The 13,564-nt window shown below is 43.6% G+C and overlaps 1 protein-coding gene across 1 annotated transcript in view; it reads left to right on the forward strand.

Annotated features, from left to right (window-relative positions):
• Positions 1–13,564, forward strand: part of PDE3B (phosphodiesterase 3B) — a 137,645-nt gene that overhangs the window by 31,075 nt on the left and 93,006 nt on the right. The window contains exon 4 of the mRNA XM_060261334.1: positions 4,753–4,895. Coding sequence (XP_060117317.1) covers positions 4,753–4,895 — 143 coding nt within the window. The remainder of the gene's footprint in view (positions 1–4,752; positions 4,896–13,564) is intronic.

A 13,564-nucleotide genomic window follows, 5' to 3' on the forward strand; every position in this document is an offset into this window, starting at 1 on the left:
TTCCATTACTTCCTGGTATGTTACGGAGCTTTTTAAAAAATGTTATTAAGATGGTTATCTCACTGCTTCTGTAACTGTTAATCTTAGAGCTCTGTCCCATCCCTCTTATTCATGTGAGCTTCTTGTTTCCGTTTGCCTGTGTCTTGGTATGTGAACAGGAGTTGGCCACTATCATAGGGAAAAATTTGGATAGGGCTTCTGTTGTTCATTCCAGAGAGATGATTTTAAAAGTTAGTTCTTTAATGTGTAGAGGTAGGTAGGAGAAAGTAACCAAGGCACATAATTGGATTAAGTATTATTTTAGAGATTGGATTGGATTGAACACCTGGGATAATAGTTGCTTATCGCCAATAAATGCATGTTCTCTTACACACCTGTCGTTTTGGCACAAAATATTACTGAATACCCCAGTAAGGGAGTTTAACTTCTGCTTGGGGCATAAGGACTGTGAGAAGGACACAGAGAAAGAGTTTGCCAGGTAGAAGGAAAGAAGAAATAGTGTGTGAAGGACACGGGGGAAGATGAGGCATCCCCTGCTAGGTTCCCCATCATGCAACTGGCCAGGCTCAGCTGGCACTGTGCAACTTGACGAGTAGAGAGGTTGTCAGCAGGAGGGAAAGGGGGAGAAGCTGAAGAAAGTGGGACAAAGATAAATATAACTTGGTTTTGGGGGGGAAGGAGAGAAAGATGCAGGAACATGGTTTTCAAGGAAACCCGTCTTGGAGTTTTCAGGAAAGGGAAAGAAGAAACAGTGGTGGAGGGAAAAAATGAGATGCTCTCCACAAGTAATTGTGGGTTCCCTGCTTGTCAAACCTAAACTTATTTTAGCAGTGTAAAATATGTAATGCATTTATAATTTGCTCTACTCATTACAGTATTTCTTTGAAAATGACATAATTCAGTAAATCAGAAGCAATATTTGGAACATCTGTAGCTTTCTACAATGTGTTTCTAATTTCAATTTCTGACTGAACTTCATAAAAATTGAAGTATGAAAGGTTTTACAAGCTGGAACAATCTTGTTACTTTAGTTATTGCTTAGTAATTTGCATGTTTTCAAAGCCTGAGAGAGAATTTGAGAACAGAAGAGCAAAGGGATACAGAAGTTTTGTTTGAGGAGCACTATGCTGGTGAGAATATACACAAAATATGTGATGTTCTGTATTTGACAATTTTTGAAAATATTTGAAAGTATTTTTTTATAACAGTAGGTCCCGAGACTTTAAAAAATAAGTGTAATCTATGCACACATGTACATATTGACATAATTATCTTTTTTTTTTGCAATTGTGCTGACTTCATATGTTTGAAATGTACAGTTTTACACTTTTTAAAAAGATGGTACAGGTATAAAACATCCTACAAAGCTTCCAGAAATTGTTGGTATAATTAATGTATACACACTTTCAATACCATCCTAAGCAGGTGTACTGACAGTCCTACTCAGGTCTATTCAATATGGCTTACTCCCAGGAAAGTGTTCCTAGGATCTCACTGTCAGCTATCATGTAATCCTGACCTGCCATAAATTACAGTGTAATCTTTTTCTCTCTCAATTTAATATTTAGAAGTTTGCAACTTCATCATTGGCTTGTTAATTCAAATCAGTATGTGAGCTTTATCCTGATACTTCTGCTTTTTTATCCTTGTTGCTTTCTTATGGTTTCCAGGCCACAATGTTGCAGTGACTGCAAAACCCACATATGGCAGATTTTCTTTGTCAGCTCTGGACTCCCTCGTTCCTCAGTTGTGCAAACTTCCTTTGCTTCCCTACTTCCTAAAGGCACACGTCTTAATTAATACTTTCCAGATATGCTCCAGTTTTACTTTCTCCTTGGCTGTTTAGTGGTTCAATGAATGGTTTCCCCTAGGGTTGCCAAGTCCAATTAAAGAAATAGCTGGGGACTTTGGGGGTGGAGCCAGGAGATGTTAGGGGTGGAGCCAATATCAAGGCTGTGACAAGCGCCGCACTAGCAGCTGTCCCTCCCTCCTCCTCCCGCTCATCCTCCCCGCCCCTCTGCGGCCGCCTGAGGCTCGAGGCCTGGGTGAAGCAGGGTGGTGGTGCAGGCATGGAGAGCAGGGCCAGGGGCTCGGGGCCTCCTCCTCGGCCTCCGGCGCTGCCGCACTGGTGCTGGCGGGGCTGTGCTGCACCCCTTCAAGAGCTCCCTCACCGCCCTGGGCCGCGCCTGGCTCCGCCGCCTCCGCTGCTCCTGCGCGCCCGATCTCCTCGCCGCGCTCCTGCTGCCCCTCTGCTGCGCCAACGCCGACAGCGAGGCCCTCGGCCGACAGCTCCTCCGCTGCCGCCACCTCCTCCTGCTGCTGGGCGCCGGCGGGCCCGCCGCCTACGGGTTCACTGGGCGGGGAGGGGGTGGCAGCAGCTCGCCATTTTCCCCCCTCCCCCCGCTTCTGTTTTTTGGGGGAGCGGGGGAAGAGGGTGGAAATCCTGGGGTCCCCCGCCAGGGCGGGAGGGTTGGGACCCCTAGTTTCCCCGTTATTCAGTGAACCTAACTCTTGACTAGCTGATCTAGCTCTTTCTTCTATAACTGCCGGTCTCTATACATTGTGAAGCATCTTCATAGTCACCTCTCTGATTAATCCCTTCTTGTATCAATTCCCGGGCTCTTTTGCCTTCTTCCTCCAACAGTTTTTACCAGTTTCTGTTCCTTTTACTGTTGTCTAATTTGCACCCTTCTCTTCACCCTCTTTGCCTCTGTGCCCCTGGTCTCTTAACTTTCTCATATGCCAGGACCTTTACTCAATGATCATCCTGCCTCAGAATGAGTTTTTAATCTCAGCCAAACAAGCAACTTCCTTTGCTTCATAGAAGCTATGCTGCTGTGATGACTCCCACTGAGCTGGCTCTGGACTGTGACTCAGAAGCCTTAGAGGAGAAGCCAGAAACATGGCCTGGAGGTCCAGGAGACCCCTGCATAGTCAATGCCCATAGATGTCCCAGTTGCTGCTTCTCCAGCTGAGAAGGAGAAGCTTTTTGGATCAACCAGCCCACCAGGCATAAACTGTTTCCAGCTTCCCTGGCCTAGCCAGTCCTAGAGGGTCAAGGGTCTGGTACCGTTCAAGGAGAACTGACAACAGAATACAGGACAGCTTCAATCTGTTCACTTCCTTGAGAATCTGAACAATCTATGCCCACACAACACTTTAGCTGATCAGTTTCAGAGACTTTAACATCACAGGTATAAGACAATGTAGATTTATTATTATCTTTATGTCATGCCCGTAAACAGCTTAGTGCACCATTATAAATAGCTGAAAGTTCCATATGTTTATTTATATATCTGCTTAAGGCTCCTGTACTAACAGAATTGGGCTCTATGCGTGTACCCATCTTGTTATATGCAGATGACACAGTACTCCTTTCTCGTACAAAGGTTGGGCTCAGACGACTGTTGAATAGATGTCTCAGTTTTTGTCAAGAAAACAAATTGCATCTGAACTATGAAAAATCTAAGATTCTTGTTTTTGCTAAGTCTTGTAACATCCACAAATGGTTATTCGATGGGAAAGAAATCGAACAGGTCAGGCATTTTAAATACCTAAGTCTCCATTTTAGTTACAATATGTCCTGGTCATGTCACCATAAATCTAGTTAATTTAGCAGCCATTACTGCATCAGCCATTTCCCGGTTTTTCTTTAATAGAGGCAACCAGTTTGTTCCAGCGGCTTAAAAAATCTATAAGGCCAAAGTAATTCCTCAGTTATTGTATGGTATTCCAACTTGGATTAGTGCCTTTGAGTCCGCTATCGAAAGAGTTCAGTCCAAATTTGTTAGGAAAATCATGGGCTTACCATGCATGCTGTGTCTCATATGCCACTCTTTGTCTAGAAACAGGCCTCAATATGTTAGAAACTAGAGCATGGCTTATATCAATCAAATACTGACTGCGTGTGCACTATTCCGCTAACTGTGGGAGTTATTTATATCAAATGCTGTCTGAATCCTCCTCGTCCAAATGGATTTCCTGCATAGAGAGGAAAATAATCACCTTAGGTTTGTCTATGGACTCTCTTTATATGCTTCCTCTTACAAATGCATATTATGTAATTAAATGCAGGATTTTAGATATTGAATTACAAAAACTGAGTGCTGTGAATAAATCTTGTTCTCCTCTGAATTTTGGGATTTCCCCAACTATTGGTCATTTGCCTTCTTATTTATCTACTCTCCATGTTCCAAAATTGCGTAGAGCATTTACCCTTGCCAGATACAGTACATCCCATCAGCAGTTACCTATGGTAGATATTATGAAATCCCACTTTCATTAAGACTTTGTATATGTAATTTAAAACAAGTTGACTCGTTGTCCCATATTCTTCTCTATTGTTCCCTTTATGATACTATACACCTTAGGTTTCTAGATCCAGTTCTGTTCAATATGACAGGCTGCTCAGATGCTGTAAAGGTTTGCTGTCTTCTGAATGATTTGTCATCTGAAATAACTGAAAAGGTTGCTTTATTCTTGAGTCTGGTAATCAAGGATTGATTGTCCAATGTATAGCTGCATATGACTGTTTTTGTTATTTCTCTAGCTGTTTATTTGTTTCTTTATAATCTGATATACGCCAGTAAAGGCTTTTGAGTTGATATATCTGCTTAAGGTTAATAAGATTAGACACTTTTAATATAGGTTAGTGAATATAATTTGAAGTAAATAATACAAATATCAAGAAAGACTGTATCTTATTTTAGGCATCTAGGAAAACTATATAACTGCTATTAATTTGTTCAACAGGGACTAAATAGCCGAAATAGCTTACCAACTCCACAGTTAAGGCGGAGTTCAGGCACCTCAGGTTTTCCTCCCGTTGAGCAGTCATCCTCTCGATGGGAACGCCATAATGGCAAAAGACCACATCATGAATATAATTCTTCAAGGTAAATATCTTAACAGAATGGTATTCCACCCAAATTAAAGATTGAATTTATTTTAGGTGAAATTATTTGGTGAAATTATTTTAGATGATGTGTTTTCAGATGAATTGATCACTAATGTATATGTACCTTTGTACATCCAGAATGTGATACTTTGTTATGTAATGAATAATGATAGAAATAATGTAATGAATAATGATAGAAAATCTTAATTGTGTCTGTCATTAATAATGAATCACAAATTTTGAAGGAAATTGTTATTAAGATTGTAAATCGTTCTCATTATAGTCAGTACTTACGAGGTAAGTCCAGCATCAGTGAGCACACTCAGCTAGGTGCGTCTTTTCAATTATAAGTAAAATATTACTCTGCAGAATTTATCAATAGTGGGATTAATAGAGAAAATTCTAATCATTGACTTATTGATTAAATGAAAGTATATTATGAAGTCAGAATTGTTTAAGAAGACCTACTATGGAACCATATTATGTAGTGGCATTGGCTACACTATAAGCAATCATTGTTCATCTGAACACAGAAAGTCCAGCAGAGAAGAAGCTAAGAGATAAGAACATTTTTCTTTCAAGGACTGAGTGACATTGCCCATGATTACAATCAGGCCTCATTTTGGGCAGGAGCTCACAGGAGTGGAGCTCCGGAACCTCTAAATTTTACTGTGCTCATTCTTTCTCTCCCCTCCCCCCCCCCCGACAGTTTCTGGGCTCCATTGTTCAACCCTCTGTGAGAATTTTGTTGAACTCTTTATGATTTGACAAGCTTTCTAATATTTTCCCTAGCAAAAAGGGGAATATCCAAAGCATATAAAGCAGACAAATGGAAATCTTCATCATGTCACTTTGGCCTCATAGGAGAAAGTAATTTAAAAAGTATGATGGGAATAAGGTTTTATTATGACAATTATAATTCAAAAAGCATTTAAGGTAGATGCTGAGCTGATATAATTCAGTACATCTTCCAGTGATGTCAGGGGTTTGTGGCAAATGAGTTATGCAAATGAGTTGTGCTAATGAGCTCCAGCATCTCTTTTTCTACAAAATAGCCCCTTACAATCAACAGCTAACATGCAGAAGTCTCAGTTTGTTGTGATTTTTTGTTTTCTGAGACTGGTTTTGCGTTATTCTCCAGTGATCCTGGTAGTGGGTCAGTCCTCACTATTGGGAACATTGCTCTCTTCTCTGAGGACAGGGCCAGCTTAGACTTGATCCTGGAGTAGAGGGGCTTATCCCCTTGTTTCCCAGCCTTACTGGCCCTGCCCTTGAAGCAGGATGAGTTGGCTTGAGCTTTTCTGAGCATGAAGATACTGATAATATGAAAGATGTTGAGGCGACCAGGGAACCAAACAGAGGATGGTAGCTAGCTACCTACACCTCTCTGGTATCTCTCTTTTCACTGTGGTGGCTGGCCACATGGTCCCTTTGCTGCTGAGACCGCAGGCTGATTCCTGGGCAGTCTTGGGGCTTTGCCAACTCCTGCTCTCACTGCCAACATCCCTCCCAGCTGGTTCCTTTGTGATCCTATACTTGCAGAGACTCCTAGGGCAGCGGTAGAGTTGACAGCAGTCTCTGGAGCAGCACTGCCTAGGTAGTAGCCCAGAAGACTGAGGACCTCTTCACTCCCAGTGTAGACAGTTTCTTTGAAGCCGGTGGAGGTCCGAGCTGGTTGCACCCTGCGGGTAAGGTAGGGTTGTGTGGCTGGGCACCCGTCCAGTGTTTTTCATTTCCTTCTAACTTGGCCCTGGTTTTTACTCATTTGTAAAGGAAACCTGGTGGATAAACAGCCAGAAAAATTCCCCCCTCCCTTCCCTCTGGTGTGGCTGGGAGTCAGAGACTTCTACTTACCTTGGGTAGTAAAGCCCCTTTGTTTCCCTCAGGCTAGAAGGCCTTCAGGCCAGAAAAGAGTGGGAAGGGTGGCCATCTTAGGAGCTGGCTTATACTCAGGGCTTTTTTTTTTTTAAAGAAAAAGTCCATTTGCATATTAGGCCACACCCCCTGAAATCACCATTGTTTCACAAAGAGCTTTTTGTAGAAAAAGCCCAGCAGGAATTCATTTGCATATTAGGCCACACACCCTGACAGCACCATTGTTTCACAAAGGGCTTTATTGTAGAAAAGGCCCAGCAGGAACTCATTTGCATATTAGACCACATCCTCTGACACCAAACCAGCTGGAACTGCGTTCATGCTCAAAAAAAGCCCCGCTTATACTGAATCAGACCCTGGGTTCTAGAGGGATTAACTACAATATGCTGAGTGACTACTTTCTATTTCATTGGCAGACCAGGGATTCAACATGGAAGACTCAACATGTTCATTCAAACTTCCAAATTCCCCTTCATCCAATAATAACACTCAGTCTGAGAGTGAAATCATGGATGGGTCTTTCAGGAGAAGATGCCAAAGCCAATATATTTTCATGGCTGTAGGCTGCAATCAGGAAGGAGTGTAGAGAGAGACCTTTGTAAAGAGAGCTCCAAGACAGAGATAGATATGTTAAGTCCAAGAAATGGGGCAGAGACGAGGGTGTGACTAAATCCTTTAAACCATTTTAAATTAAAAAAATTAGAACAAACAGACTATAAGTTCCCCAGGGATCACATTCCTCTGTTAAGTGATGAAGAAGGAGATTCTCAGCCTCTTCTTCTGTTAAGGAAGAGGCAGCGATTGTACCTACTAGCCTAGCCAGGCTGTTTCCCTAGGAGCTCCATATTAGATTCTTACCAAAAGTCTTGGGAACTCTGGACTCTCTTATACCCAGAATAGATGGGGACACTGAATTTCCCAAAGGCTCTGATAAAATCATTGCCAAAGTCAAGGACTAAACCCACCTTTGTTCCTTTACCAGCTGGGTTTTTACGCAGTGATGAAAGCCAAATGGGAACAGCCTGTGAAACTTAAGGCTAAGTCTTCTAATTTTGCTAAGTTTTATTTTCTCATACCCGAAGCTCCCAAGAGTTTCAGACTTCCAGCAGTGGATGATCATATCAGTTGTTTAGCATCCCCTTCAGTGCTCCCCACGGATGCAGATGATATGCCAAAGGACAACAGTGATATACGCACTGAACGGGCCTTTCAGAGGGACCTTGAGGCCTCTGCCAATTCCCTTAGAGCTTTGGTTACAGGTTTTCCCTTCATTAGAGCAGCCTACTCCTTGGCAGGGCCATAGCCAGGAGTTCTTTTGAGGGGGCCCACAGAAGCATTTTTGTTGGGGTGGACAGGGGGCAACCTGATTTAGCCCTAAACACTTTCTCTGCTTCTTGACAGTTCCCACCCATTTGTCTAACTCAGTAAACATTCCAGGGGGATCTGACTGTAAGTAGGCTTCCCCACCCCTGATGCCAATCTGAAGCCCCTCCCTGCTGGTCTCTCTGGCCAGACAAAAGCAAAGCCTCCATCCCGCCCTCCCAGAGGAAACTGCTCCCCCTCAGATTCCAAGGCCCCCACTGTCTCTGGCCACTGAGGATTCAGCTAGCAGGGGCTTGTTTCTGTTCCAAGGAAGGCTTCCTCCCTCAGCACCCCAGCACTTGGAGGGTCTCTCTCTTTCCCGGCATTCTTTTGTGCCAGCATGGCAAGGTGATTCTAGGAGTGAGTCCCATCCCTGGGGCATGAGTGCTACAGCAGCCACAGGGGCCTGGTCGGAGCATGTCCAGCGTGGAAGCCAGGAAGAAAATGCTGCTCAATCGGAGCAACAGCAGTGGCTGCTTCTGCTTTTTCAAGTGACGTGGCAGAGAGGAGACTGGCAGCTATGCTACAGTAGCAATGCTGCACTTGTTCAGAGTGGCAGCGAGTGGCAGTGAGTAACTGGGGCAGATTGGAGGCCCTCCAATGGAGGGGCCACACAGATGGAAGGGGAAGGGTTGAATGGAGTGGCCTGGCCCCCCTCTGGGTCCCACTGTAGTTAGAGGCCTGCTCCTGGACTTCTGACCTGGCCATGGCAGACAGCACCATCTGAAAGGAACTGAAAGATGAGCTAAAGAAGATTGCATTGACCACTGCTTTGGCTGCAGACACCACCTTGAAGTCAGCTAGAGCCATGGCTTCTAGCATTTCGGCAAGACGGAACATACGGTTAAGAAACTGGGATGCGGACTCATCAGCAAGAGCTAAAGTGGCAGCAGTCCTTTTCAATAGTGCTAACCCTTTTGGTGAAAGTCTTGACAGGTACCTTATCAAAGATAAAGATAAGAAGAAAGCATTGCCATCAAAAAAGAGGGATATCAAGAATAAGAAATGTTTCATGCCTTTTTGATGTGATCCCAAGCCAGGCTGCAACAAACCCTTTAAAGCAGGGATGTCAGACCTGCAGCCCAGGGGCTGAATCAGTTTATATCTCTGCTACCTGGCATTACCTTTTATGACACACATGGCCCGGTCTGACAAGGTCTCATTTATGTCAGATTCGGCCCTCATAACAAATGAGTTTGTAACAAAAGTGGCGATTCAAATCCAAAGAGAACGGGTTGTCTTCCTTCTCTGGCAAACTGGGTCAAGCTTCCAAAGGAACTAAGAAACAAAATTCAGCATTACTGTGTCACAACCACACACAGCATTGGAATTGGAGGTTACTGGCAGAGGTTTGCATTCTGGTGGTGCAAGTCTGTCACTGACAGGTGGTCCAGATGGTCTTCCTACATCCACTGGACATAGGAGAGGTATAGAGCCTGTGTCGTTTCAGGAACAGACACAAGGCATGTATTCAGTGTTCTTCATAGTTCCCAAAAGGGTCATCCTGGATTTAAAATGGACCAACAAGGAATGGTCATGAAGAAATTCATAATGGAGACCGTGAAGTCCATCATGGCTGCTTTCCAGCAGGGGGACTTCATGGCCTCCATAGATCTATCTGAGGAATTCCCCACATTCCTATAACTCTGGGCCATCACAAATTTCCTTCAGTCCTCCCCATGGGAATTTTTTTCACTAAGTCTCTAGTTTCTCAGGTAGCTTTTCTGAGGCTGCAGGGAGTGGATCTGTTTATTCTCAACAACATCCTAGTCAAGGCAAGCTCCAAGGATCTGATTCTGAAATCCTTACAGGTGAGCTATGGGGGTCCTGAGAGCCCAACATGAATAAAAGTACTCTGATTCCAACCCAGTTGACTGTTCACCTAGAGGTTCAGATTGACATTGCTTAGGACAAAGGCTTCATTTCACAAGATAGACAACAATAATTCATGTTGTTTTCCTCAAGAGGCAACCACTGAAAGTCCAAAGAGGCTGGTGGTGACAATGGATGCAAGTCTGTTGGGTTGAGGAGTGCATTCCCAAGGTCAGATAAATAAGGAGATCTAGTCTCCCCTGGAGTTGCAGAAAAGCATAAACTTCCTGGAACTGAGAGCTATCAGGCTGACACTTGATGCAGTTCAAGGACATCCTGAAGGGTCATCATGTTTTGGTCCAGATGGACAATATTATGGCCAAAGCTTATATCAACAAGCAGAGGGGAACTTGTTTCCAGACTTTACACAAGGAAATGGGGCCACTGATCTGATGGGCAGAGAATCACCTTCAGTCCCTAAAAGCTATCCATGTGGCAGGTCAAAACAACTTGGTAACAGTCAATTAAACAGAATGGTTGTTCAATAGGGAACTCTTCCTATGGGTGTGTCAGAGACTTGAGAAGGTGAAAGTGGACATTTTGGTTACAAAGGATGATCATCACCTGACACTATTTATGTCCAGACTGGAAAATCAAAAAGCAATAGCACAGAAGCGTTAAATGAAGACTGGTCAAGGGGTCTTCTGTATGCTTTCCTACCACTTCAGATTATCCAGAAACTCCTCCAGAAGATAATAGAACAGGGAGCAGAGATCATGGTAATTGGCCCCTTCTTGCTAAGATGGACATGATTCAGAAACTAAAAGGCCATCTTTATAGATCCTTGGAGACTCCTGATGAGGGAGAGCCGCTAGTGCAGGGGGCAGTGTATCATCCCCGGCCAGAAATGTTCAACCGCACTACCTGGAGATTGAGAGGTGACAACTAGATATCATTGGTTACCAGCAAGTGGTAGTACACCTATGTTAGCCCCCCACAGAGTCTCTGCAAACAGTTTTTCAGCCATGGTGTGCAGATTAAAAGGTTAGATCCACTGACAGCACCATGGGTTATGTGGTGGTCTTTTTTTAGACAGGCCTAGAGAAAGGCATTTGTACCAGTACCCCTGATAAGACAGGTGGTGGATATTTCAGCTCTCAGTGAGATGAAGAAAGGAAAGTCCTTGGTCTTACACCCACAGGTTAAGAGGTTCCTTAGATGGGCAGTGTGGAGAAACACCATCTTAGAGTGTTGGTGCTTCATTGGCAGGGATCAGTAAATCCCTCAGCAGGCTTTGTAGCCTTCCTCTCACTCTCCCCCCTCCCTTCCAGAACCAAACCAACAACGCTAGGGGGAAAATCTCCTAGAGAGGCAGGAAGTGCTTTTGTTCTTGCCATGTGTTAGGCAGGAAGAGAGTTCAGTTCTCAGCTGCAGCTCGAAGGAAGAGGTTGCCAGTGGGAGAGCTCCTGCCTGTGCATGCGGCCTATTCAAAAGAGAATGAGGCCTCCAGGCAGTAAGACAAAGTAAGTAATTCACAAGACAGGGCAAGTTTAGATCAGGGCCAGCAGGACGCGTTTATAACACATTTTGTTTGTCAGGCTGTTTGCTGTGCGTGTGCTGTGCTGTGCTAACTTTTTAAATGCAACTGTTTTTGTTTTGTTTTTCTTTTCCTATCTGTTTCTCTTTTTAAATAAATATATTTTTACTGTTTAAATGCTGGCAGTCAATCTCTGTACCACATAGATCCCCAGACCGCTTTAGACCACGCTGTTTTTAGGAAGGGGGCCCCAGGAAAGGGGGAAGGCATGCTGTTGGATAAGGTGCCAATCCTCCAGGGGTGCCCCAAAGAAGTGCTGAGGTCTCTGTGAAACCCAAGTACAGGGTGGCAGAGGACCTGGAGGCCTAGCCTCACAGCTGGAGAGGGGGATTGGGAGTCCTGTTCCTCTCAATCTGAACCCCGGGACTGAGCAGGTGGTGGCAGCGCGCCCAAGGGGCAGGAGGAGAAATAGCTCCCTCCAGGAGTTGGCGACTCAATAGGGAGCTGACGGGACCGGGCCTGAAGGCAGAATCGGGCCGGTTCCGTCACAGGCAGCACTTTTTAATTCCCCACAAGCACATCAGTTTCCCACTTGGAATCGAAATGTGGTACTAAAAGCTCTGCGTAAGAAGCCCTTTGAACTGATGCTTCTTGTGGTCTGAAGGACCTGACATATAAAAACAATCTTTCTACTGGGAATTAAGTCAGCTAGGAGATTTTGGAGCTGAGGGCCTTGTCTGAGAACAAGAAATTATATCTTTTTCATAATGACAAGGTTGTGTTACGTCCAGATGTGGCATTTATTCCTAAAGTTAGTTCTCTTTTTCATAAATTAGAAGACATCATTTTACCTTTATTCAGTTCTAACCCAAAACATGACAGGAAGAAAGACCATCACTGTTTGGATGTCAGTGGGGCTCTATGTTTCTACCTAGACAGAACTAAACTACTCAGATCCACTGATGCCTTGTTTGTTTCCTGTAGGAGGGCATCTTTAGGAAAGTAGTTTTTTACTTCCACTTTACATCGGTGGTTGAGGGGCTTTATCTTTGAGGCCTATAAAGTTGAAAGTTTAGGTCCTCCCCAAAGTATTAAAGCTCACCCTTTGAGGGGAGAGCCACTTCAGCAGTCTATAACTCTTTTCCTTCACTGGAAGTTATTTTTAAAGCAGCCACCTGGAAATCAATTCATTCCTTTACCAGGTATTACAGGATAAATGAGCTGGCTTAAGCAGAGGTTGCTTTCAGTATGAGGGTTCTGCAGCATTCCGTCTAACCAGGGAAAGCTGCTAAACCCACCCTGGGTGCATTGGTTTGTTATGTCCTAGTAGTGAGGACTGACCCACTACCAGGACCATCAGAGAACAGAAGCTTTGTTTTCACTTACTGTGAAGCTTCTTTCTCATGGTCCTAGAGTGGGTCAGTCATACCCACTCTTTGTCATGGGGCAGCTTCCATATATGGACAATTTGCTAAAGATCTTTCCAGGTTCAGATGGATCATTGTGCTGTGTTGTTTCCCTGCAAGTTTTTTCTTTCTTTCTGAGAGCAGGGGTTCTCTGTTTTTTCTGGGTTCCTTGTATAATATACTGTAGGTATTTGACTACACAGGGGTAGTGTGATGTTGGAAAACACTTGGAGAGTTTCAATTTTTAACTAAAATTATTTGCCACATTGTAATTGTGTTTTTATTGGAACTATAGTGTGTTTGATATTGATAATTTAATTTGATTTACGTTATTGTGGTTTTATTCTGATGTGAGCCGTCCTGAGCCCTGGTTGCAGGGAAGGGCAGCCTTAAATTCCAAATAAATAAATAAATTTAGGGATTTTAAATATTAGCTTATTATGTATGTTAACATTTGTTTTCTTAACCTAGAAAATAAAACACCTGATTTTTAAGAAAACCTGGGATGCTGTAACATGTATATTAAAATTTGAGCTGTGTATATATTTTCAAACTTTCAACCAGCAGATGGCATGGTTTAGCAATATAGCTGCCTGTTTACTGTTACCAAAAACGAAAAATTGAATTAGATTTAGGAACAAACTAGGTAAATTACATTTTAGAGTTTTACAAGTA

This window comes from Heteronotia binoei, chromosome 21 (genome assembly GCF_032191835.1).
Source record: "Heteronotia binoei isolate CCM8104 ecotype False Entrance Well chromosome 21, APGP_CSIRO_Hbin_v1, whole genome shotgun sequence".
Taxonomy (NCBI): domain Eukaryota; kingdom Metazoa; phylum Chordata; class Lepidosauria; order Squamata; family Gekkonidae; genus Heteronotia; species Heteronotia binoei.